At 50.5% G+C, this 25,495-nt stretch overlaps 1 protein-coding gene, 1 long non-coding RNA gene and 1 other non-coding gene across 4 annotated transcripts; 2 read left to right on the forward strand and 1 right to left on the reverse strand.

Moving 5' to 3' along the window:
* Positions 1-7,420, forward strand: VSIG8 (V-set and immunoglobulin domain containing 8). Its single transcript, XM_055586732.1, has 7 exons — positions 1-49; positions 3,567-3,742; positions 4,290-4,491; positions 4,615-4,836; positions 5,570-5,689; positions 6,016-6,223; positions 7,138-7,420. The coding sequence occupies exons 1-7, from the start codon at positions 1-3 to the stop codon at positions 7,418-7,420; spliced, it is 1,260 nt and encodes a 419-aa protein (XP_055442707.1).
* LOC129655939 (uncharacterized) lies at positions 3,092-7,431 on the reverse strand. 2 transcript variants are annotated; one of them, XR_008716141.1, is made up of 5 exons: positions 7,196-7,431; positions 5,428-5,606; positions 5,232-5,292; positions 4,749-4,952; positions 3,092-3,246 (listed from the first exon to the last, which is right to left on the reverse strand). It is a non-coding gene; the product is annotated as an uncharacterized LOC129655939 (long non-coding RNA). The 2 variants fall into 2 exon arrangements; XR_008716142.1 differs by lacking the exon at positions 5,232-5,292 and having other exon boundaries at positions 7,196-7,409.
* Positions 7,432-9,224: 1,793 nt separating this feature from the next.
* Positions 9,225-9,387, forward strand: LOC129656735 (U1 spliceosomal RNA). Its single transcript, XR_008716520.1, has one exon. It is a non-coding gene; the product is annotated as a U1 spliceosomal RNA (small nuclear RNA).
* The last annotated feature ends 16,108 nt before the right edge of the window (positions 9,388-25,495 follow it).

Below are 25,495 nucleotides of genomic sequence, written 5' to 3' on the forward strand. Positions count from 1 at the left end.
ATGGGAATCCGAGGAGCATTCCACCTTCTGCTCGCGTGCCTGAGCCCAGGTATGGGGCTGGGCAGGGGTGGGATGCCCACCTGATGCCGGATGCACAGGAGAAAGGCAATGAGGGGCTCACAGAGGAGCCTGGAAGGTGGGCTCGGATTCCCTGGCAGGGTGCTGCCCACCCTTGCCCTGCTGGGCTGGGATTTGGATGTTGCCAAGGGGACCTCTCCCCAGAAGAGCCCTGCACTTGAAGGTTTAGGGAATGTGTTCTTGGATGGCTCTTCATTGTGTCCGTGAACCTGTGGGGCTCACACACGTTTGTACATGCTGTGAATGGGAGCATAGGGCTCGCAGGGAGTTACTATGGGAACTGGGGGTGGGGGCTGAGGAGGAGCCTGGAAAGATCCCTTTTTCATTGGTTTGTGTGCTATCCCCAGTGGGAGGGCCTCCCACCCACCCTACTTGCCTGGAGAGGGCAGAGCCTTGGGCTGGTGGAGAATGAATGGGCTGCTTCCAGCAGGACAGGGCCCCTGCTCTTCGAGAGCTCCAGGGTAGCACCCAGCCTGTCCAGGGTGAGCCTGGGGAGGGCGGGGAAGGTGACTCCCAGAGCCCCCTCCCTGGGACATGCCTGGAGGGCAGGGCTCCGGACTGGACATCGAGGCCACCTGCCCAGGATGGGGCAAGTCCTAGCAAGAGCCCATCTGTGTGGGCATCGGTGGACATGGCTGAGATGCTTTTGGGGGTCAGGGTGCAGGCTGAGGGAGCACAGGGGAGGAGCTCAGGGAGGGAGGAGCATGTGAGTGACCGTCTTTCTGGCAGCAAGCCTGCAACACCTTCTCTGTCTGGTGGGAGCTGGCCTGGCTGAGCTTACTGTGGAAGCTGTGCTGTGGGGACCTGGCCCCTCTCTGTGTGTCGTGTGTACCTTTTGTGGGGGCTGCCGTTTCTCCCCTCCCTTCCCTTCTCCTCCCTTATCTGCAGAAGGAGGGTTCATGGTTCTGGAAGCAGCTTACAAATTCACAAAGGACTTACAAGCTGAGAGTAGACACGGCTTTTGAGGCATCTGCCCTCTTCCTTGGCAAGCCTGTCGTGATTTCCCTGCCCCTCCTCCAAGTCTCTGCACCCAACTCTTGCTCTCCCACTCTGGTCTTCTTCCATCCCCCCAGCTTCTCTCTCCTCTCACACTCCCTGGAGGTACTTCCTTAGCACAACAGCAAGAGGAGTAAAGGTGAGACACCAGGAGTGACTTCCCCAGGAGTGCAAGAGGGTGCAGAAAGGCTGGGAGGAGGTTGAGAGAGATTTAGGGAGACTAAAAGGCTAGGGTGAGGCTCCCTGGCCTGGGACAAAGGCAGACACTCTGCCTAGTGCAGGGTGGAGACACTCTCTTTCAGTCCATCCCTCCCTCCCAAGCCCCCTGCCCAGAATACTTACCCTCCCGCCCGGCTGGCTCCCAGGGTGTGGAGAGCATTCTCTTGTTGCTTCCCCAGGGTGGAGCCTCTGCACTCTACTGAGTTCTGGCTCATCTCTGGCTTGCCTTGTGCCAGCCCAGGGCCTGGCAGATGGTGTTAGGATCTTTATCTCAGGAGTGGGCTGGTGTTAGCATGGCCTGGGGCTAGAGAAGGCATCACCAAGTCCCGTTAGAGCCCCAGCAGCTAGTCTGCCTGCTCTGGGTTACCCTGGAGGCTTGAGCAGGGGTGGGGGGCGGGTTCAGGGCATGGCTGATGGCCCAGCTGGGATCCTGAGGGGCAGGTTCAGTGATGCCTGTGGTGCTGCGGATGTTGAAAGGGCGCCTGCTGGCTCTCTAAGAACCAGGCTAAGCGTCTGTAGCTTAGTCTTGAATGAATGCACATGGGGGATTGCCAGTGTATGCAGTGGGTGTATCTTCTGGATTAATATGTACCTGTGTTTGTGTGTAGTTGTGTCTGTATGACTGTGTGTCTGTGTGGATCTGACAGTGTCTGTGTGTATAGGAAGGTGGGACTCCATAGGTAGGTATCTGCATTTTGAAGGCGTGTAAGAGTGTGTCTGGGTGTTGATGTCTCTGGCTGTGACAGTGTGTAATCGTGTGTGTGTGTGAGACGCTCTCTAAGTGTGCAGGTGGTCCCGGGAGAGAGCCAGAGAAGAAAAGCAGGATGAGCAACCGAGACCAGAGGCTGAGATGCCAAAGGACTTGCTGATTCTTGCAGAGTGAGCCAGGCTGGGCAAGGGGCCGGGGGCGAGGGGGAGGCTGGAGACTGGGAGGTGGCGTGCTGCCCGCTCAGCCACCTTCCTGCCCTTTGGGAACCGACCTCCCAACTTCATGTTCCTCTGTAGGTCCAACCGGTTGGGGCTAGCACTTGCCTGGGGCTTCAGGGGAGGGAGGGAGAGATCAGTCCTGAGCTTCCAGATCCTGGCTCCTCACCCGGGGCTGACTCAGTGAGGCTAGGGCTGGTAGCAGCGGGAGGGGCCCCAAGTGGAGCGAGCATGTGAAGGTGGCTGTACCTGAGCCACAGGATCACACAGGGGGCATGACGCAGAGCACACAATGCCACATGCCTTCACGCAAGGCTCGCCCGTCCTATACTACAGACGACTGCGGCCTTGGTCTCAGCGCCATCATGCATTGTCACACACGGATGCAGCCAAGCTCCTGGTCACAGCTGCACACAGGCACACACTATCACTCAGAGCACTTACACAGCCAGGCACACACCGTCACACGGGCACACAGCCACAGACATGCACTGTCACGCACAGACACACAAAGGACTCCAGAGGTCATGGGGTCCATCCTCCTGCCTCTGGACTCGACCACTTCACTTGGTCCAGACAGATGTGGCTTTTAACCAGCCAGTCGCTTCCATCAGAGCATTTAACAACTCGACGTGCTCCACATGCCTGCACACACAGGCACACACACGCTCACACCCACAGGTCCTGTCATGTAAATATAGAAGCAGACACTCTACCTAGTCATGTGCATAAATCTCCCTACAGTACACATAAGCAGCCACAAACACTGATAAACACACAATGTACATATGTGGACATATCCACACATGCGTATATAATCATGCATACATACAAGCGTTCATATTTTATTTTAAAATTTTATTATTTTCATTTTGACTGTGCCGGGTCTTCACTGCAGAACATGGGCTTTCTCGAGTTGTGGCGCGTAGGCTCTAGAGTGTGTTGGCTCAATAGTCGTGGTGCATGGGCTTAGTTGCCTCACAGCGTGTAGGATCTTAGTTCCTTGACCAGGTATCGCACTCACATCCTCTGCATTGGAGGGCGAATTCTTAACCACTGGACCACCAGAGAAGTCCCATATACAAGCATTCTTAACAACTATATATATACAATATACAAACAGTATAGCAGCAATTCTACACAGTTATAGAATACAGACATGCTAACACAAGTCAGCACACATATGCATGGATCAAATCATGCACACTCAGAGCAGGCCCTACTCCCCGAGAAACCCGCACTGAGGTCCGGGCTGCCACTGACAAGGAATGGTGGAGAGAAGGGAGCTGAAGCTGATCCCAAGCCCTGGTCCCGCTCCCCTTATCCCATCTGCCCTGCCTGTATCCTAGCGCTGCTGTCTGCTGTACGGATCAACGGGGATGGCCAGGAGATCCTGTACCTGGCGGAAGGTGACAATGCGAGGCTGGGCTGCCCCTACATCCTGGACCCTGAGGACTACGGTCCTAACGGGCTGGACATTGAATGGAAGCAGGTCAACTCAGAACCCTCACATCGGGAGAATGTGGTAAGTGATTCTCTCTGGGTACGTGATTCTCCTTACTCCACACTTCATAGTATTTACTTGTTGGGCAGCTAGCCCATTGCAGGGCAAATAAGAAAACCCAGCCCTTGAACTTTCCCCAAGGCTTCTCGAGAGAATGGGGCAATGGGGAGGCGCTGTGTAATTTCCAATGAAGCCAGTCAGTCAGGCCACCTCCTCCCACCCCATTCCAAAAGGAAGACAGGCACTGTCCTGGCCCGACCTTACACTTCCAGCTCAGATAGCCTTTGATTGAGTACCATCCAGCTTCTCTGTGCGCCTGTGGCTTTATTCATCTCATCCCATTTAATCCTCACATGCCCCTGGGAGGTAGCTATTAGGCAGAGAGTGCCTGATTTCATATGATCTCACACATTCTGTTAAAAGTCAGTGGATCAGGCATTATCATTCCTGTTTTTCATCCAAGAAAGCTGAGTCTCAGGGAAGTTCAGTGAATTGCCCCAGACAGCCAATCCACAAGGCCTTCCTTGGCTCTGCCTGTCTCACCATCTCTGTTTTCTTCTCTTCACAGTTCCTTAGTTACCAGGACAAGAGGATCAACCATGGCAACCTCCCCCATTTGCAGCAGAGGGTGCGCTTTGCAGCCTCAGACCCCAGCCAGTACGATGCCTCCATTACCCTCTCGAACCTGCAAGTCTCTGACACAGCCACCTATGAGTGCCGGGTGAAGAAGACCACTGTGGCCACCCGGAGGGTCATTATCACCGTCCAAGGTGTGAGCAGGCTCCTCTGGGATCCCCTTCCCCAGACTTCAGAATCAAGGGTGGCCTGGCCACCCTGAGCCTGGCTCTGCCTCTTGGCTGGGCCCTGGCTCACAACTACCCTCTTCCCTGTAGCGCGGCCTGCGGTGCCCTTGTGCTGGTCTGAGGGCCACTTTACACACGGCAATGATGTGGTGCTGAAGTGCTTCGCCAATGGGGGCAGCCCACCTCTCACCTACAAGTGGGCCAAGATCAGCGGGCATACTCACCCCTACCGGGCCGGGTCTTATCATTCTCAGCACAGCTTCCACTCTGAGGTCTCCTACCACGAGTCCTTCCACAGCTCCATCAGTCAAGGTGAGGGGGCCTTGGGAGAGGGGAAGATGGGGACGCTGGGTCCCGCTGGGGCTCCCCTAGGTCATCAGCGGCACCAGCTGTGGGAGAGTCCTCCTCGGAGCCTGTTCCAGAAGCTGCTATAGAGGGAAGAAGAGAAGGCAAAAGGGGAGAGTCAGTCGAAAGCAGCATGACTAATTCGGAAAGAGCATGGTTTCAGATAGAGCTGGGTTTGCATTCTGGCTGGACTGTGACTGGCAGCAAGGCTCAGGCAAGTGGCTTGGCCTCTCTGTGCCGTGGTTTCATTCTACGGTACATGAGAAGGGAATGCTAAGGGCCATCCTCCAAGGGCGTGTGAGAATTACACGGGATGAGGTGTGTAAAGCTGCTGGCACAGAGAGATGCTGACTGGTACTCACAATCAAAGACGATCAGAGCTGGAAGGAGCCTTAGAATTCCTCTGGTCTAACCCGGTCCTCACTGCACAAATGAGGAGACCGAGGCTCAGGGAGGGGGCGTATTTCCCCAAGGTCAGAGAGTGAAATCATGGTTTCTTTCCTGTTGCTGGGAAAGGGGCCTTCCTTGCCTCTCTTTCAGCAGGGGAAGGTGACTCACCTGGACACAGTGGGGTGGACTTGTGTGTGTACATACACCCTCCTTCCATGGGCCATCCTGCAGTGGTCTAGGCTGGGGTCAAGCTCTCAAACACCAAGCGCCTTGGCCTCACCATTGTCCTCTGATGCTCCTTCAGTTTCAGGCCTGAACAACGGTGACCTAGTGTTGAAGGACATCACCTACAAGGATGATGGGCTGTATCAGTGCACAGTGGCCAACCACGTGGGCTACAGCGTGTGTGTGGTGGAGGTGAAGGTCTCAGGTGGGTGCAGGCAATGGCTCCTTGGCTGGGAGGGTTGGACGGGAGGAACCTGGGCTGTATTTTGGAGTCTCAGCAGGATCAGCCTTATGGGTCTCATCAATGCATATAGCTCTGCCAAGGTCAGCCAGGAAGCCCTGGGAGAAACATGCAAATATGAGGAGTTAACTTGCTTCTCCCCATATATTCCTCCCTGTGTGTCCAAGGGCCGTGAAATCCCCTGGGGCCCCCGTCCTTTTTCATACAGAAGTCCTGTGCTTGCCACTCCGGGTTAGCCAAGCACCTGCCAGGCTGCAGAAAGCCTGACTAGTCTCTACTTCTCTCCCCAGACACCCGGCGCATAGGAATCATCATCGGCGCAGTGCTGGGCTCTTTGCTCGCGCTGGGCTGCCTCTTGGTGGGCATCTGGGGGCTCGTCTGCTGCTGCTGCGGGGGCGCCGGGGTCGGCGGCGGCTCCCGCGGTACCTTCGGCTACGGCGGCGGGGTCGGCGGCGGGGTCGGCGGAGGGGCCTGCGGCGACTTGTCTAATGAGATCAGGTAAAACCTGATGCATGCTGCATGCTGCTGCGCGGCAGGGGACCGGCGCCCTGCTCCCTCTCACCCCTGCCTACCACCGGCCGGCTGGGACCCCCACCCCCACCCTGCCTACCATCGCCACGGAGTGCTGGGACCAGAGCATGTCAACCGGCCACTCATCGCATGGCTTTTCTCTTTGCTCTTCCCCTGCCAGTCTTCACTTCTGCTCTCCTGCCCTCCATCTCCCTCGCGTCTTTGCACCTCTCTGTCTTGTCTAGACTGTAAGCTCCTGGAGGGCAGGGCCTGTATTTATTTTTTTCACTTTTCCCTTGCATCGCGCCGGTGAGAATTCTTGGACATGCCTATTTAAGAAGAGTTCATTAATATTAAGAATAGTGCTAACAACTTATATTAGAAACAAACTAGAAATAAAAATAGAACAAGACTAGTAGTGCTAATGACTGCAATGCCCTGGGGATGGAGAAAAGATGGAGAAGATTAAGAGAGGAGAGATGAGAAAAGAGGAAGAGAGAGGGCAAGGTCAGGGTTAAGGAAGGAAAGAAGGTCAGGGAAAGCAGCTCCTTCTGGGTCTCCAAGGTTCCCTTTCTATCAGAGCCGGTGGTTCTGCGAAAACATCAGAAGGGGACAGGAGGGCGCCTAGATGGGGCGGCCTGCCCTGCCGTGGGCTGTCCGGACACGTGTGGAGAAGCCCCGTCCGGAGGAGGATGGGGACGGTGGCTCCGGGAACGCTGCGGAGCCGCGGGTCAGGAAGGGGCAGAGAGGAGAGTAGGTCGAGGCTGAGGCTGAGAGGCGAGGGGAGGCGGAGGGAGGCGCGGGAAAGGAGAGACTGCCAAGAGCCCCCGGCTCTGCCCAGGCCGTGCCCACGCCGCGCCGCGGAGGAGCCCGCTCACCCGCCCGCCTGTTGTTTTCCACAGAGAGGACGCCGTGGCCCCCGGGTGCAAGGCCAGCGGGCGCGGCAACCGCGTCACCCACCTCCTGGGGTACCCGATGCAGAACGTCAGCCGCTCCCTGCGCCGCAAGTACGCGCCTCCGCCCTGCGGCGGCCCGGAGGACGTGGCCCTGGCGGCCCGCCCCGACCCCGCGGCCGCCGCCTGCGAAGCGGGCCCCTCCCCGGTCTACGTCCAGGTCAAGAGCGCCGAGCCCGCCAGCAGCGCCGCCGAGGGGCCGCTGCAGAGAAAGGACGGTCTGCTGGTGTGAGCGCGCGCCGCTGGGCTGCGCCCCGGCTGGGAGTGGGGCGCGGGGCTCTCTGCTCGCAGCTGGTGACGCGCTCCGGCCGGCGCCGACCTCGGCTGCTCCCGGCCGCGCGGCGGCTTGGGGCTGAGGACGTTTCCCTCGGGAACTGAGTCGAACGGCTGAGCCTCCTCCTCTAAACGTGGGAGAGGGCGGGAGACGGCAGAGAAAGGCCATTCGGGCCCTCTTCTCATCCTTGGAGCCCCAGGCTCGTGAAGAGGGAAAGAGGAAGTCCGAGAGCGCATGAGGCCGGTGGCCGATGTCCCCAGCCAAGGCAGAGAGCCCCGGGGGCTGGGTGGGTGGGGATCTGGACTGAATTGTGAGTGTGAGAGCTGAGCTCCGAGGCAGCAGTGTTAGCACAATAAAGAAAATGTAAGATTCGAGACTGAGGTGGCTGTGGTTCCACGGAAGTTTGGGCATGGGGTCAGGGTGGTGGGCTATGCTCAAGGGTAGGGGAGGGGTCGTTGCTTCCTGTTGTCCAGTATCATTTCCTCAACATGTCCCCCTTACCTTCCTTGATCGCGAGCAGTCAGAGCTGGAAGGGGCTGTCTAATCCTACCCTTTCCCTAGGCAGATAGAGAAACGGAGACTCCTCAGGCTTGATTTTCAATCCAGAATCCTGCTTTTCTCTTTTATTCCAGAAATCAAAAGAGAAAACAAGGAACTGGCAGGCATGACCTCTCTGAATATTCCTTGACCATTCTCAGCATCTTTCTTCCTTCTCCTCTCACCTACCAAATCCTGACTTCCTGATCTCTCCCAGATGTATGCCATCCTTTTCAACAACTAGGGTTTCAAAGCCCTACTCTAGGGTAGAAAGACTAAACTCATCTAACCTAGCCCCCTTTTTAATGAAAAGGGGATTGACATTTATCAGGCGCCCTCTGAATGCCAGGTGCTTTCTGATATTTCGTCTTATTTAATCCTGTGAGGTGCAGTATCCCATTATATAGATGAAGCAACTGAGGCTCAGAGGTATTAAGTATCTTAACCAAGGTCACAGGTAATAACAGGCGTGTTTGACTCTCAGACATCATGCTATTTCCCTGACATTTGAATTCCTTCTTCTACATTCCTGACAAAAGATATTTCAACCTCTTCTTTTTTTTTTTTTTAATTTTATTTTTAAACGTCACAAAATTGTATTAGTTTTGCCAAATATCAAAATGAATCTCTTGAATACCTGCAGTGGCATCTCCCAAATCAGTCTGTTTGGCCTCTGCCTGTCAGAGATATCTTTCTCCTGTTGAACTCAAATTGGGTCCCCGCATTGTTTTTATCCCTTGGTCCAAGTGCTACTCTTCGTGAGCCCTAAACATCACATTCTCAATTCAGCTGCCTCTAATGGACCAAGTGGCTGTACTCCACACTGGATGATTGCAACAGGCACGCGACTGGACCTGTGCCTGGTTTAGGGGTTGAGGGTCTTCTGAAGACAATAATAGTACTGCAAGGTCACTCTGCTCTACCTGCTTCTGCCCAGCCACCTGCCTCTGAGAGGTGCCTTCCTTTTCTTTGTCTTTTTTTTTTTTTTTTGCCTCTTTTTCTCTTATGGAGAAGCTGGGCTCCTGAAGTCTTTCTGCTTCTACCCTGTGGCCATGTGAACTGCGGGGAATGGATGGACCTCAGAGTTTGTTGATAGAGGAAGCCCTGAAACCTTCCTTGGTTGTACATAACTAGGAAACCCTTGTTGTTGGCTTGGGTGCTTGCGAAAGGGTAATGGCGTCTCTGGTTCTGCCTTGATAGAGTTTGGGAAGAGAAAGGAGAGATGACACTTACCTGGCAGGGGCGACACCGTGATCATGAAGGTGGATTTCCCAGGGCAAGGCTCACCCATTGCACTCGGAATGTGCTGCCCCTGTGATTTACTCAAATGTGGGAAACTCGATGGCATAATTTGTGCTGGGGGGGGACTGCATTCACATTTTCTCCTGAAGAAAAACAAAAGAAAGGAGAGATGATGGTGGAACAGATGGAGCCAGGGAGAGATATCTTAGAGTGGTGGTGGGGTTGGGGGGGAGATGGGGATTCTTGAGGATGGATGGGGACACAATGGGAGGGAGTAAGGGGACTAAGTGAGGGGAGCAGAGAACTGCAGGAACCATCTCTTCCTCATTTATTTGGAGACATTTAACAGCACCTGTAGGATGATTTGTTCATAGAACTGTAGGATGCTGGGCCTGGCACATTTTTGCCCTTAGGCTGGGGATTGAATAGGGTGACTTGGGGAGGGCTCTCCCAGTCTGAGACCCTCCAGCTCAGCTCCCTGCAAGGAAGTGAGGTACAGAGGCAGCCAGCTGTGCAGGTTGTGTTGAATGATATCATCTTCCCCATTCCAGGAACCAGGGAGCCATGCTCAGACTTAGCTTTCCTTTGAAGGGTGAGAACAACAAGGTGCTGGCAAGAAAAGCTCATTAAGAAGCAGTAAGAGATTTTAGAGAGACTTCGGAAACAACTTTCGGCAGGGTGACTCAACAGGGAAGCCCAGGAAGTTCCTAAATCCCGAAATAAATGATCACTGCACTCATCACCTCTGGATGAGAAAGGATGGGAGTTTCTGTTCTGAAGGTTTTGCTTCAGGGACACCCTGGGCTTTTTCATTTCTCCTGCTTGAAACCTTGTCAGTATTGGAGAACATTTATGGTGGTAAATGTTTACGAGTGGTTTTGGGAGCGAAGTTGAGGGTGTAGGGGGCCAAAAGGCCCTAATGTGTATCATTTGCTTTTGCCCTGATGTAAACTCCCCCACCATGGCTGACTTCAGGCTGCCGATGTGATGTCCTTGCCGTGGACTCAGGAGAAATGTACACTATCACACCATCTCTGCAGAAGTAAATAACCTCGAGAATTAAGACAGTCATGAACTGTAGCAGACTAACTGGGATAGGGTGAATTTTGAATGCTTATCTCCTGTGTCTCAGCAGAATTCATTTAATTGTAAATTTTTATACTTTTATTTTTAATAATGGTTGCATTTAACAACTGACTCGCCAAACTTAGGCAGACCATATCTGCAAGCAGGCAGAGGGCTGTGCACACAAATGTTGCTTCAAGCGAGGGACTCTTAAGTGCAGTCTCAAGTTTTCTCTTTTTTTCCAGAGACACACAGAGCACCCACTTCCTAGTTCTGCCTTTCGCATCCCAGCCTTGCCAAAACTGAATTCTAGTTTCTCTAGTCAATGAAAAATTATTCAGACAGTTTATATGTCCTTGGTAACCATCAACAACATAACTTCCCATCCACATATCTTCCGTGAATGGCTCTCCAACCCTGAGAAATCTACTCACGGGACATCCTGAGTCCTTCCTGAGTCGGTTCCCTCTCTGATCCTCTTATTCAGGTTTTAGGAAGTCATTCTCTACTCATCCTCTATTATGTCCCGAAAACGTAACTGTGTGAAACCCCAGTGGTTTTTCTTCTGTGCTTCTGGTAGAGTAACTATGCTTGCTGCACCATTACATTTCAATTACTCTAGGCCCAGTCACACTGTGTGACTCTATGGAGGGATTAATTGTTTCCCCTGCTTCCCCAGAAACAAAGGAGTTTGGAGAGCTAATTACTCAATCACAGCTTAGGCAGCATTCTTTTGGAGGTTTAGTCCTGCCCCCTCTGCTTCCCAAGGGAGCCTCGGGTGAGGCTCTGGAGTTCATGCTCTTCGTCCATCCAGTCCATCTGGAGGACTCATTTAATTTATTCCTGCTGTGTGGAAACAAAATGGATTCCATTTAGTTCCTTGCAGTTACATTAGAAGAACACGCTGAACAGCAAAGAGCGTTGAGAGACATGGGACTGTGCAGGCGAGGAGATGGTGGTGGTTTTGGAGGATCTAGAAGAACATGGGCCAGGTCACTGCCTGCCAGCAGGGAGCAGACAAAACAGCCTTCCACCACCCATCTGCCACCTGTGGCCATTGCCCTCAGCAGCCTTCCTGGATTTATTTTATTTTACTTATTTTATTCCAGATGTATTTTAGAAGGACAGAGGATGGAACACTGTTAGGGAGGAGACCACAGCCCTTGACAAAGGCAGGACACTTAGCAGAGGAGGGTGAAGGTGAAACTGTCGAGCTTATTTTTGTAGCAACTGAGTTTGAGGTGATGGTGGACCCATACTGGCTAGCTTGGGGAGAAAAGAAAGAAAGGAAGGAGGAAGAAAACGTGTAGTAAATATTTGTGATTTAGTCATGTCCACGTATGTGGTGTTGGAGAAGACTCTTGAGAGTCCCTTGGACAGCAGGGAGATCAAACAAGTCAATCCTTGTTTGAAGGAAATCTACCCTAAATATTCATTGGAAGGACTGATGCTGAAGTTGAAACTCCAATACCTTGGCTACCTGATGCAAAGAGCTGATGTTGGGAAAGATCAAGGTCAGGAGAAGGGGACAACAGAGGATAAGATGGTTGAACAGCATCACTGACTCAATGGACATGAGTTTGAGCAAACCCCAGAAGTTGGTGAAGCCTGATGTGTTGTAGTCTATGGGGTCACAAAGGGTTGGACACAACTAAGCAGCTGAACAACAACAACATAAGAAAAAGCCCTAGTTTTGGAGTCAGACAGACCTGGGTTCCTCATTATTAATAAGTTCCCAAAGCCTCAGTTTCTTCATCTGTAAAATGGAATAGTAAGAGGCTATTTTGTGTGACATGGTTTTAACAGAGCCTGGTACATAGTAGGGGCTTCCCTCATAGCTCAGCTGGTAAAAAAAATTTGCCTGCTGTGCAGGAGACCCTGGTTCAATTCCTGGGAAGATCCACTGGAGAAGGGATAGGCTACCTACTCCAGTATTCTTGGGCTTCCCTTGTGGCTCAGCTGGTAAAGAGTCTCCCCACAGTGCGGGAGACCTGGGTTGGATCCCTGGGTTGGGAAGCTCCCCTGGAGAAGGGAAAGGCTACCCACTCCAGTCTTTTGGCCTGGAGAATTCCATGGACTGTATAGTCCATGCGGTCGCAAAGAGTTGGACACAACAGAGTAGGGGCTCTGCAAATGGTTGATCCCAAGCCCCTGGTCCTCAATGTGTAATTTCAGAGGAGGGCAGACCCGGAGGCAGCGATTTAACCACACAGAGGTCAAGGTTGGAGGCTGAGGTAGTGGGAAGTCCAGAGGGAGGGGGAAAGAGTGAGGAGAATGAAGCCTTGGGATTGAATCTGGAGATGCTCAGCATCTAGGGGATTAGGTGAGCAGCCCAGGGACCAGCGAGTAGTAAAGCAGGAGAACCAGGCCTTGCCTCTGAATCCTGGAACACGTGTGCATATATTAATATTTACAGCAATCCTCCTGAGCAATAGTGATACTAATAATAACAGGAAGCACCTGAAACACAAGCTCAGCAGGCCCCAGCCAGGCCTGAGGATGAGCTGCCAGGATTCTCAGCGCCGCCTCCTGGGACCAGGGTGTGGCCTCTGTGACCTTTCACCTCTGCCTGCTCGCAGCTCCTGGGGATCAGGCCACATCGACTGCATCCCTGTTCCTGGTGCCCACTGTGGCGCCCCTTGGAGGACTGACCTGATGGCCCTTCCCACAGAGTATTCATCCAGCTCTCCCAAAGCTGAGGAGGGACCCTCCCAGCAGAAGGCACGGAGATTTTCTTCAACATTTTTGGGAGAATCAGCTCCATCTTGAACCCGAGCCCCTTCCGTACACTACAGGCCCCGCTTGCTGCCTGTCAGGCCCCACAGACACCTCCTGGTCAGGGCACCCCTCCCCGCTGCCCACCTTCTGCCTGGATGCCACTTGCAGCCATGGGGCACCTGCCCTCCCTGCTGTGACTTGCCTGAACTTGCAAGTGGCTCCCCTTGCAATGCTCAATGCTCAGATTCAGCTCCCAACCTCGGCTACAGCCCCAACCCCCACCTGGACTCAGTCCCTTGGTAGAGGCTGTTTTCCTTGCCTGTAACCCTCTCCTCCTCTCACATCCTCTTTGTCATCCTGCATCAGTTCTTCAGAAAGGCACCCTAACTATGTCCTGTTCTATGATGGCAGTCTCCCAGATAAAGGGAAGTGGTGTTGACTTTGCTTTCTCTGCCCTGTCCTGGGAATGTCCTGCATCTTCTCGCATCCATCAGACTAGGCTTCCACCGAGGGCAGGACTGTGTCACCTCTTTTCTCAACATCTGCTCCTTTCAAGAGTTCAGAACCTCTCCATGAGCTGACCTTCCTTGAACTTAGTGTGATGGATGACAATCAGACAGACAATCAACTCCTCCCCCAACTTGGGGTGACAATAGCCAATGCCCCCGATGACTTCAGGGGCACATGATGGAAAAAGCCACAAATATCCCCCCAGATCCTTCTCAAAAGTGTATGTGAAAACTGTCCTCCCTAAAAGGGCCTGGAAGCCAATAAGCAGAGTCAGGCAGGACCTGGGAAATCTCTGGTCCAGGGCAAGTGGACATCAGGCATGGCTCTGCTGAACAGGTCAAGCTGCCCCTGTTCCTTGGACTAACAGACTCCTTAGGAAGCTCTTTCCTATACAATGTGCAGGCTTCCCATTCAGTTTATTAAGGACTTGTGGAAATAGATTGCTGCCATTAAAAAACTGAGCAACAGGTTCTTGGGCAGGAGCCTGATCTGTAATGATAACATTGTTCCTGTGGGGAAATAAGATTCCTTCCTTTCAGTACCCATTAGCCTTTCTAGGAATGTATCACTCAGTTAGAGAAAGTGACGAAGGAGGGTGGGAATCATCTCCCAGTTGGCCCCTACCTTTCTATCTATCCATCCATCTAAAATGGATGTGCCCCGTGACCTCTGTTTAGTCCTGAATGGCTGGGGTCTTTCCTTCAGTTGCATAGCTTGTCCCTATACTGCTGCTGCTCCTGAGTGTGCAGCAGCAGCAGCAGATTGTCTCTAATTGTTGCATACGTCGTACCTTGAGAACTGCCTGTCCATTTATCTTTATATCAAATCTGAATGTATGGCCAGTATATACTTAGAGTCATTGTTTGAAAAATAATGTTAATAAAAAATAGCATACCCCAAATATATAACATTGATATGCCTACAAAACCCAAGTTTATCCACCCAGGCCAGGCCTCTCTCCCACACTGCACACTCCCCTGCCTACTTAGATATGTAACAGACATCTCAAACTCAGCATGCCCCAAACCCTGCCCCTGATCCACTTCCCCCAGCATCTTGCCCACTGCAGGTGAGAGCCAGTATGTCTTTCCTTAAAACCTTTCTTACACTCACCTGTCTCCCCAACACATCCCATCTGAGGAACTGTCTCCCTTCAGAGTGGATCCGACCTTTGACCAGCCTCTCGTCCACCACTGTTATCTGCTGGCTCCCAGCCACCATCATCTCTTGCCTGGGTTAGAGCAACAGTGACTCCACGCATCCCCCTGCTTCCCCTGCTTTTCACTTGCACTTACTCTCAATGGAGAAGCCAGGGTGATACAGAATCTTCCAGCTGGACACGTTTGGCTTCCTTGCTGAGGGCATGTCTGCAGCATGGTCACTTTTGTCCACCTGTATGTCCCCAGCTCCTGCGTTAGCCACTTAGAGCATTACAACTTACTGTGTGTCGGTGGTGGGACCAGGGCATTAAACCTGACCCTCCCAGGGTCTCCCAGCCTCCCTAGGGAGATCATTAATCCATTTGGAAAAATTGCAGAGTGAGGCGCATGATTATTGATCCAGCTTCATGCAAAGCTGGGAGAGGTGATGATCTGAGATCCCTTGAAGGAGGGTTTCTTAGAGAAGGAGGGCCTAGGGCTGGACTTCAGAACTTCGACTGGAGAACAAGGTGGATAAAGGGATATATTCTAGTCTGGGAGGTAGGGGAAGAGCCTGCAAAAATGATCAAAGTGCACGAGCTTGTCAGATTCAGGGACAGGCAAAGGCTGGGCCTGTTTGGAATGGAGGGTGTGGGCTGGGGCTGCTAATTGCTGAGTCATCTCCATCTTAAGGACTCCCAGGGCGGTGCTGGGGGACAGGGGAGGTGGGGTGTGTGTGTCAGCTGGTATGCTCCCCGGTAAGGGGTGTGCCCTCTTCCGTGCTCCAGACTGAGAGCCCTTACGTCTTCTGCTGAAAATGACCATGAAGCCTCATCTGTCCAACACTCCAGCTTCCTCTCCATCTTCCCTAGACTTCCCTGACATTCTTCTTAGCTTTAGCATAAAGGACTTGGCTGACTCAGTTCTCCAGGAATGAGGCTGTGCTCTGACGGCAGCATTAAAGCCATGTTGGTCCCCGAGAAAGAGGCAACTTGGTGATGAGACGTTTGTGTGTCCCTCAGACTGGATGCTCGGACAGCCTCATAGGAGACTGTGAGTCAGGGGAAGGATTTTTACTGTGGTCGGTGATGACCAGATGGCCACAGCTTCAAGGGATGGTGCACAGCAGACCACTAGTGCCCTCCTCTCCCGGCCCAAGGCCCTGACTCATGCTGCCCCCGACTCTTGGCCTTGTCCTCCCTTTGCCTAGGTACCCACTGGCCCTTCGGAGAGATAAGAATCATTCCAGGTTCAGAGCACTAGGTACCCAAAGATGGTCTCTGTTTTGACCTTGCTTCAACTCTGGGGCCGAGAGCCCCCTGCTGGCAGGCACTGGTCTCCATACCGGGAAGCTCTCCTTTCCCCAGCCAGCCTGATCTGAGGGGGCTCCTCTCCAAGTCTCCTTTCCTGTGCTCCGCCCTGCTTCACCCTCCACCGCCCCCACGAAAAGATGCCCTGAGTTGGTTGTTGAGACTGATCTCTGCAGGACAATTATGGTGTCTGGCAATGACTCCTGTGGAGTGAGTGATGAGCTGCTCTTCTCTGACCAGGGTACTGGCTCTGCTTGGAAGGGCTCCCCTGAGACCTCACTGGGGCTCCCCCTGGACAATCTAGGTGGGACTCTGAATGCTGTTGAGTGGGTTGCATTCAGAGAGTGTTGGGGTCCAGGGTGGCCCCTCATGGCCAGTGAGGCATCTCCAGCTCACCCTCATCATTATCAACCTCGAGTCTCGAATGTTTCAGGGCTTTCTGGGGTGAGTAGGCAGGACTCAGGCCAGGTGGCGGAGAAGCAAACCAGGACAGGATCAGCCGGGGCAGTTTGTGCCGAGCCTGCTGTGGGAGGCCCTGTCTGCCTGAGATGACTTACCGTCCCTACAACCTCAGGTTTGTGTTGGGGTCTAGAATGTAATTCTGGATCTGAATGGAGAAATTTACTAGTTACAGGCATGAAACAGCTGTCCTGAGAGGGAGTGGAGCCGGGGAAGAGGGGTCAATGGCTTCTCTTCCTTAAATCGATTTTTGTTTAAATTATAAGGTTGCATTGTTTGAAATTACCTACATTTGAGCATTCTATTTTCACATGATTTCACACAATACATTGTTCAGTCTCCAAATGTCTTGTTCCTTTTAAAGTCCTATTCCCTGATAATTAAGGGACAATTAACTTCCCCCTAAAACTTCCCCTTCTTTCTGTATTCCCAGTTTGGGTAAGTGGTGCCTCTACCTGCCTTGTTCCTCAGGTCCGATATCCTGCCCAAGTACCCCTCACATATCCCCAAATCTTGTGGTGGCTCACACAGAAAAGAATCTGCCCACAATGTGGGGAACCCAGGTTCAATCCCTGGGTCGGGAAGATCCCCTGGAGAAGGGAATGGCCACCCACTCCAGTATTCTTGCCTGGGAGATCCCATGGACAGAGGAGCCTGGTGAGCTACAGTCCATGGGGTTGTACAGAGTCGGACACGACTGAGCTATTAACGCTTTTCACACACTTTGTCTGTTCTAGCTCCTAGATATTTCTCTAGTCCATCCACTTCTCCACCCACCCCCCTGCACTTGTGCATCTCAATTCCAAGCTGTCATCGCATCTTGCCAGGATCCCTGCACTAACTTCATCTTCCTGCATTCACCCTCCTCCCCCCAAACCACTACCGCGCCCCCCCCCCACCCCACCTCTGTCCCTGCAATCCATTCTTCACAAGGCCCCCAGAGGGAGCTTTTAAAAATGTAAGTCTGATTATGTCATTTCCCTTCTTAAAACTCTTCAGTGGCCTCCTTTTACTTTAAGAATTAAATTTTAAATATTACCATGTCCTACCAGACCCTGCGTGCTCTGATCTCTGCTGTCTTCTCCCAGAGTCCCCCTTGCTCATTACCCTCCGTCCTTCAGACGTTCATATGTGCCAAGGTCTTTCTAGAAGGGCTTCCGCTCTCTTATCCTCTGCGTGGAGGACCTCCCTACTTTGCATCACTAAGTACTGTCCATGCCGGTCTCAGAGGGAATGTCCCTCCTCATACAGGGCCCTGGGGGTTGCCCCTTACCAGCTCTATTCTTCTCCTTCATTATTCTTGCTCACAATGTTCAGTTCTTTTTCTCTCTAGAGCTCAGCGCAGTTTTAATTAAATATTTGTGTGTGTTTGTTTCATCTCTCTCTCTCAAGTAGATGGCAAGCTTCCTGGATGCAGAACTCTCTGTCTGTCCTACTCACAGCTGTATTCCCAGCATCTCTGGCATGGAAGCTGCCCACGAGAGAGGTGCTGAGTGATGAGCTGGAGACACACGGCTCAGTCTTGTAGGAAATTAGGGGCTGTTGTTCCCCCACATGATTCCAGAACAGTTTGATTCTGTGCTGCAGTGTGAGCTGGGGCTTGCTGTTCATCATGGGGCGGCAGGCGGAGGGTCTCAGTTCAGGAGCTGGATGGGAATCATGACAGAAAAAAATGATTGTGGTCCAGTGGCTACGACTCTGAGCTCCCAATGCAGGAGGCCTGGGTTCGATCCCTGGTCAGGGAACTAGAGTCTGCATGCTGCAACTAAGACCCGGCACAGCAAATAAATAAGTAAATAAATAAATAGAAAAAAAAGTCCAGTGAGAGGGGTCCTCATATTCAGGCCCACTGTTAACTTTTATAATGATAAGTAAGGCTAACAAATAGTTACATAAAACATGTCCTAGCTTCTTCCTTTACCTACCTATACCTTCCAAATGGCCCAGAAGGCTAGAAATCTTGGGCTACTGGGATTTCATACCAGAACTTGGAAGCATAGAAGAACTGGCCCTTTGCCCCAGAACCAAGGCCAGCTCACTCTTTTGTTGGGAGTTTTAATCTTCAGCGAGTAACACGGGAACAGAAAACAGGACAGATTTACTCCATGGTAGCGCCTAAGGAGGTGGTCCTGAGGCCTGCACTTTCCAAGGCCTCCTGGCTTCATCCTTTGCAAGGCCAGGTTGGTCAAGATTTTCTTTAGTTCTCTGAGTGGGCTGAACGTTTATATTCTCCAAATTCGTGTGCTGAAATCTAATCCCTAGTGTGATGGTATTTGGAGGTGAGAACTTTGGGAGGTGATTAGGTCCTGAGGATGGAACCCTCAGGAACAGAACTGTGCATGTGTGATCAGTCATATTCGACTCTTTGGGACACCATGGACTGTGTAGCCCACCAGCCTCCTCTGTCCATGGGATTTTCCAGGCAAAAATACTGAAGTGTGTTGACCATTCAGGAATAGAATTAGTGCCCCTAAAAAGAGACCCCAGAGAAATCCCTCACCCTTTCTGCCATGTGAGGGCACAGCAAGAAGACAGCTGTCTGTGACCCAGGAACTCTGGCTCTCATCAGACACTGAATCTGCTGGTGTCTTGATCTTGGTCTTCCCCGCCTCCAGAAACATAAATCAGTTTCTGGTGTTTATAAGCCACCTAGACTGTCGTATTCTTTTATAGCAGCTTAAACTGACTTTGACACTGAGTTACCCAGAAGTTTCTAATAAATTCCTTTTCCTGCCTTAGTTAGAACCAGAGTTGGTTTCTGCTGCTTGCATCCGAAGATAGCATCCCTTTATTCTTAAATATTTTGAAGAATGTGATTTTTTAAATGCTATATGTGTTGCATTCGCTTATTTGGCTGATATCCTGTTGTTTTGTGCTTTCCTGCCAATAGCATTACTACTTTTGACCTCTCTCCTTTTTTTTCAGTTCTGATGCGTTTCCTGAGCACATACTTAGCAAAATGGCAGAAGCAGGCAAGCTGGAGTAAATATTCTTTATAGGAAGTATGGCTTGTTTTTGACACCTTGGTGGAATCCTTTCATCGTGCATTTTCCCCACTGTTTACTCATTCATTAACTTAGAATTCATTCTTAAGACTGGGAGGAACTTAATGTTGTTGGGAGGATCCTATGGTTTGTCTAGGGCAGGAATGGCATCTTGGCTTCCAGCTTCAATTGATTGGTCAGAGTTACATGAGTGTTGCATAAAGATTCAGTGGGAAAAGTGTGTCATAATTAATTCTCTGGATTTGACATGGTCACAGAAAGCAGAAGTCTGGATATATGTACTATGTATTTGTCATTCCCAATCTAATGCAACTTCCCACCTCGTCTGAGAAGTCTCTGGTCTGTAATATTACTCTGAGATGGTTTCTGCTTAAGCATGTTCATTGGAACAGATCATTTCATGTTTGGATTTCTCCATTTGTTATTAAGTTCTTCCCTGGGAGTATGGTGCAGGTAAGGGGCTCGGCTGGTTTAGATAACCTGAAGCTAGCTCTGACTCCTCCACCTACTAGTTATGTGACTCTAGGGAGTAACAGTCTCTCTGGGTCTTGGTTTTCCACCTGAGAAATGAAAACCTTGAACTGAGTAACCACAAAGTTTCCTTCCAGGTTTAAGATCCTATTATTCATATGAGTCAGTATCTGCCTCGCAGAGACATGTTCCATGTGTTCACTTACACAACCAGGCTTCTGTGAGAGCTCTTCAGATATTGGCCTTCTGAGTTTTCTGTTCTTGCTAAACATGACCAGTTTCTTTAATCATGTCTGATATGATGAGGTTTCCAGACTTTTCACCATTCTGGCTATTCTCCTGTGGACATGAGTTTTCCAGTGTCTCCCTGGAGGTGTGGCTCCCAGAACCAGACCTGGGCTAGTGGTGCAGTGGGGTATCCCCACTCCTTAGCCATGTGCTCAGCCTCCTGGCCAATGGGACCCACGCTGACCAGTGCACAGTCCACTAAAACTTCCTGAATCTAGGGCTATATGTTTTAGAGGCCCTCCTTCAAGCTGCCTGCAGAACAGATTCAGGGGGCCATGGAGTCATATCTGACCAGAGATGGTGCTTCCCCGAAGACCAGTAAGTAGCCAAGTGCTGATGAACTGAACATGTGCTACTTCTTGATAAACACAGAAGAAAGATTTGCCAGAGACGTCGTTAATGTTTGCTGTGGTTGGTTTTAATTGATCAATTTTTAAAATTGAAGAATAGTTGATTTATAATATTATATATTTCAAGTGTACAAGACTGCAATTCAATATTTTATAGGTTATACTCCATTTAAAGTTATTCTAAAATAATGACTGTACTTTCTTATGCTGTGCAGTATATCCTTGTAGCTTATTTTATACACAGTAGTTTGTACTTCTTAATTCTCTACTTTTATCTTGCTCCTCTCTCCTTCCTTCTCAATTTTTTTTTTTTTTTTGTGGTTGTTCTTTAAATGAGGCATTGGGTGCTCATATCTCCACTGGTGAGAAAATGTGTCTCTGACCCTTCTCTTTTGCTATTCTGCTCCCCACTCTCATTCTCTCTGACTTTGTGGTACATGACTCCTTTGCCTAAGTGGCTCTTGTATTTACACAGAAGGACAGGTGTGAAGGTTCTTGCTCACAGGAAATACAAGGAAAACAAGAAAAAACAAATGCAGATTTGGAGAGGATTCTGCTTTGTCCATGAGCCTACTAAGAGATGATGATGCCAAAATCATTACGGGAGGACTCTGACCCTCAAACAGAAGAGGGCCCTCTGGCTTCCCTAGCCCCAGGGACAGGGTGTTCTGAAGACCACAGAATCCCAAGTGCTGTGGCCCTGCACCATCTCTATGGCCCTCCCTTTTCCTTCCCCACCCACTTTGTTTTGACCCAGATGCCCTGGCCTCTTCTCTGCTCATCGTAAACCCCAATCATGATCCCACTTCAGGGCCTTTGTATCTTCTGCTTTCTGGAATGTTCCTTACCCAGGCACTTTGTGGCTTATTCCACTGCATTTGGACTTCTTTTCATACATCACCCCATTTGTTCTCTGAGGTCCCCTTCTCCCCAACACACCATTCTCTTGTCATCTACTCTGCCATCTATTGTCTTAGCTTTCTTAACAAAGCCTATCCAACATGTGACATGTGCTTATTTATATTATCTAGAATATAAACTCCATGAAGAAAAGACATTGCTTTATTCACTACTGATTCCCCAGGGCCTTGAAGTATACCCAGCACATGCTGTGCCCTCAATATTTGTCCTTATGTGACGTCATTCCCAGTGCTTATCAACACAAACACTCTTCTCACAGAACACTTTGAGGTTTTCAGTAGCTGGTTAATTAGTCCACCAGTGGGCAAGTGAGTCACTGGGGATGGGAACGTCCATTAATTTGAGCAGCGTGGATTTGTTCAAAGGCTCTGGTGTACCACACTACAAAACCACCATCTACATAAAGTCACCAAGGGTTACTGTGTGAAGGGAGAACTGTGAGTTCCACCTCATCCAGAGCTGCTCTGATCTGAGGCGAGGCCACCGAGATGAAGGCAAGAGAGAAGGCGAGTGGTGTGTGTGTGTGTTTCCCCCATACAACCACCGTGGCTCATTGCTAGACCTTGGGCTTTCTCTTTCACATCAGTTTTAGAGACCAAGGCCAGTTTTGCATGACTCATTGACCAGGCAAGGGGAATGCCCCTGGGGGGCTGTGGGAGCAATATCAGCTGCCGTGGCCATGTGCACCATTCAAGCGGACTTGGAAGAAGGTGATGAGGGAGCAGTGGATGCAGAAGTGTGAGGCCTAGGTGAAGCCATTGAGCAGCAGAGGACCTCTGAGCAGAGCCAACAGACAGGGAAATTCCAGGACCAGTCAAGTGGAGGAGTGGCCATGTGACTCTAGAGGCCAGTTGAGCTGACCATTTGTCCAAGGTGAAGTGACTGCCCAGGAACTGGGGAGAAGAGGGAAGCTCCTTGCACAGAGCTGACATCCTGAGTGGAGGCATTAAAGCATCCCTGGGAAAATACTTCAAAATCTATCCCTGTTTCTTCAGTGCTTCCTTTCTCTATCATCAAGACTTGCGTGAGGTCCCAGAAAAAAGTCCTATTACACCTGGGAGGAAGTAACTCTGAACCTTACCATTTACTAATTCCTAAGTGTCATGTACAGTTGTGAGAGTTGGACTATAAAGAAGGCTGAGCACTGAAGAACTGATGCTTTCAAACTGTGCTGCTGCAGATGACTCTTGAGTATCCTTTGGAAAGCAAGATCAAACCAGTCAATCTTAAAGAAACTCAACCCTGAATACTGTTTGGAAGGACTGACGCTGAAGCTGAAGCTTCAATACTTGGGCCACCTGATGCGAACTGGAAAAGACCCTGATGCTGGGAAAGACTGAAGGCCGAAGGAGAAGAGGGTGACAGAGGATGAGATGGTTGGATAGTATTACCAATGAACTGGACATGAACTTGGGCAAACTCCAGGAGATGGTGAGGGACAGAGAAGCCTGGTGAGCTGCAGTCTATGGGGTCTCAAAGAGTTGGAACTGACTTGGTGTCTGAACAACAAGTGTAAGTTTAGCTCTTCAATTCTTTTTTTTCCCCAGTGACAGTACTCCAGAGCTTTTCTGGATAGAACTGCTCAGTGGCAGGCTGTGTTTTGCAAAGATGGCTACAATAATACCTTCCATCCCACATGTGCTCCTTTTGAAGTGACCTTGAACATCTTTCCATTGAGTGGTGAGTCCCTTGAACTTGGGTGGATCATCTGCGCTTGCATCTGAAGATAAACATAAGAGATACTAGGATGCCTCAGCACACTTTCCCTCCATAGTTTCCCTTCTGCTTAGCTTTTTCTGGATCCTCCCTCTCTCAGGGTCAGACAGAGACACTCATTCTGAGCTGAGCTGCTTTTCTTAAAGTTGTGCAAGAACTTCCTGTTGGCTGGGCAATTTTTTATTTTTTGACTGTGCACAGCCTACGAGATCCCAGTTCCCCAACCAGGGATTGAACCCGTGCCTCCTGCAGTGGAAGCATGGAGCCCTAACCACTAATTTGCCAAGGAAGTCCCATGGCTGGGGCAAATTTAATCTCTCTTTTTCTGATCACTGTGCTAGACAGTGAGGAGAGAATCTCAACCCCTCTCCCCACCCCAGCTCCTGCAGGAGGCATGATAGTCAGTCTTGAGGGTGAAGATGTCAATTAAAACTATGTTACCTGCAAAATGTCACCCATCCCAAGCAAGAGATGTCAACCATCCTTTGATCATCTAGAACTGTAAATTACCTATGAGGACCATGAATTTGGATGACCTGCAAGTTCTTCAAGGCCAGAAAGAGAAACCCTTGACCCCCATTTCTCTTCATCAGGTTCTAGACCTTTTCTTATGATAATTCCTTGGCGTGGGGGAACCATCAGGGTCTCAGATAACAGGGGCTGAAATTGGGACTGGAAGTAGGTGATTTTCTAATGTCTTTTAGAGGCTGGGACCCAGGCTGGAGGTAATCCTTTGATGCTGGCTGGTTAATAGTTGTATTAGTCTTCTCAGTTCAGTTCAGTTCAGTTGCTCAGTCGTGTCTGACTCTTTGCGACCCCATGAATCACAGCATGCCAGGCCTCCCTGTCCATCACCAACTCCTGGAGTTCACTCAAACTCAAGTTCATCGAGTCTGTGATGCCATCCAGCCATCTCATCCTCTGTCATCCCCTTTTCCTCCTGCCCCCAATCCCTCCCAGCATCAGAGTCTTTTCCAATGAGTCAACCCTTCGCATGAGGTGGCCAAAGTGCTGAAGTTTCAGCTTTAGCATCATTCCTTCCAAAGAACACCCAGGACAGATCTCCTTTAGAATGGACTGGTTGGATCTCCTTGCAGTCCATGGGGCTCTCAAGAGTCTTCTCCAACACCACAGTTCAAAAGCATCAATTCTTTGGTGCTCAGCCTTCTTCACAGTCCAACTCTCACATCCATACATGACCACTGGAAAAGCCATAGCCTTGACTAGACAGACCTTTGTTGGCAAAGTAATGTCTCTGCTTTTGAATATGCTATCTAGGTTGGTCATAACTTTCCTTCCAAGGAGTAAGCATCTTTTAATTTCATGGCTGCAATCACCATCTGCAGTGATTTTGGAACCCAAGAAAATAAAGTATGACACTGTTTCTACTGTTTCCCCATCTATTTCCCATGAAGTGATGGGACCAGATGCCATGATCTTCGTTTTCTGAATGTTGAGCTTTAAGCCAACTTTTTCACTCTCCTCTTTCACTTTCATCAAGAGGCTTTTTAATTCCTCTTCTCTTTCTGCCATAAGGATGGTGTCATCTGCATATCTGAGGTTATTGATATTTCTCCCAGCAATCTTGATTCCAGCTTGTGCTTCTTCCAGCCCAGCGTTTCTCATGATGTATCCTGCATAGAAGTTAAATAAGCAGGGTGACAATACACAGCCTTGACGAACTCCTTTTCCTATTTGGAACCAGTCTGTTGTTCCATATCCAGGTCTAACTATTGCTTCCTGACCTGCATGGTCTTCTAGGGCTGCCAAAACAAGACACCACAGAACGAGTGACTTAACAGAAATTTATTTTCTCATTCTTGGAGATTGGAAGTCTAAGACCGAGGTGTTAGCAGGTTTGGTTTCTCCAGAGGCCTCTCTCCTTGGCTTTCAGGGGGCTTCCTTCTCTCTGTGTCCTTCCATGGTTTTCTTCTGTGTGTGCATGCTTCCTGGGTGTCTCTCTCTCTTCTTGTAAGGACACCAGTTATATCAGCTTAGGGTCATCTCAATGACCTCTTTTAACCTTATCTTTTTAAAGGCCCTATCTCTAAACACAGTCATATTCTGAAATATTGGGGATGGGGTTTAGGATTTCTACATGTAATTTAAAGGGAACAGATCCATAACAATACTTCATGAACAGTGGAGGGGCAGTGAGTGCTATGGATAATCAATCTATGGATCCTGGAGAACTTCTGGTGTTCTTGAAGAGATGTCCTGCTAGGCCCATGTTGCCCAGAGTAGGGCCAGAGCATGTACCAGTAGAGAGAGAAGGGGGAGGGTGTGGAAGGTTGTGCCAACT

This window comes from Bubalus kerabau, chromosome 6 (assembly GCF_029407905.1).
Source record: "Bubalus kerabau isolate K-KA32 ecotype Philippines breed swamp buffalo chromosome 6, PCC_UOA_SB_1v2, whole genome shotgun sequence".
NCBI lineage: Eukaryota > Metazoa > Chordata > Mammalia > Artiodactyla > Bovidae > Bubalus > Bubalus kerabau.

Bases quoted from the DNA above. Each gene is read 5' to 3' on its own strand.
- VSIG8 (XM_055586732.1), top strand. From the start codon at position 1: ATGGGAATCCGAGGAGCATTCCACCTTCTGCTCGCGTGCCTGAGCCCA. The intron at 4,837-5,569 runs GTGAGGGGGCCT...CTTCAGTTTCAG, and splicing joins CCACAGCTCCATCAGTCAAG to GCCTGAACAACGGTGACCTA. The intron at 5,690-6,015 runs GTGGGTGCAGGC...TTCTCTCCCCAG, and splicing joins GGTGGAGGTGAAGGTCTCAG to ACACCCGGCGCATAGGAATC.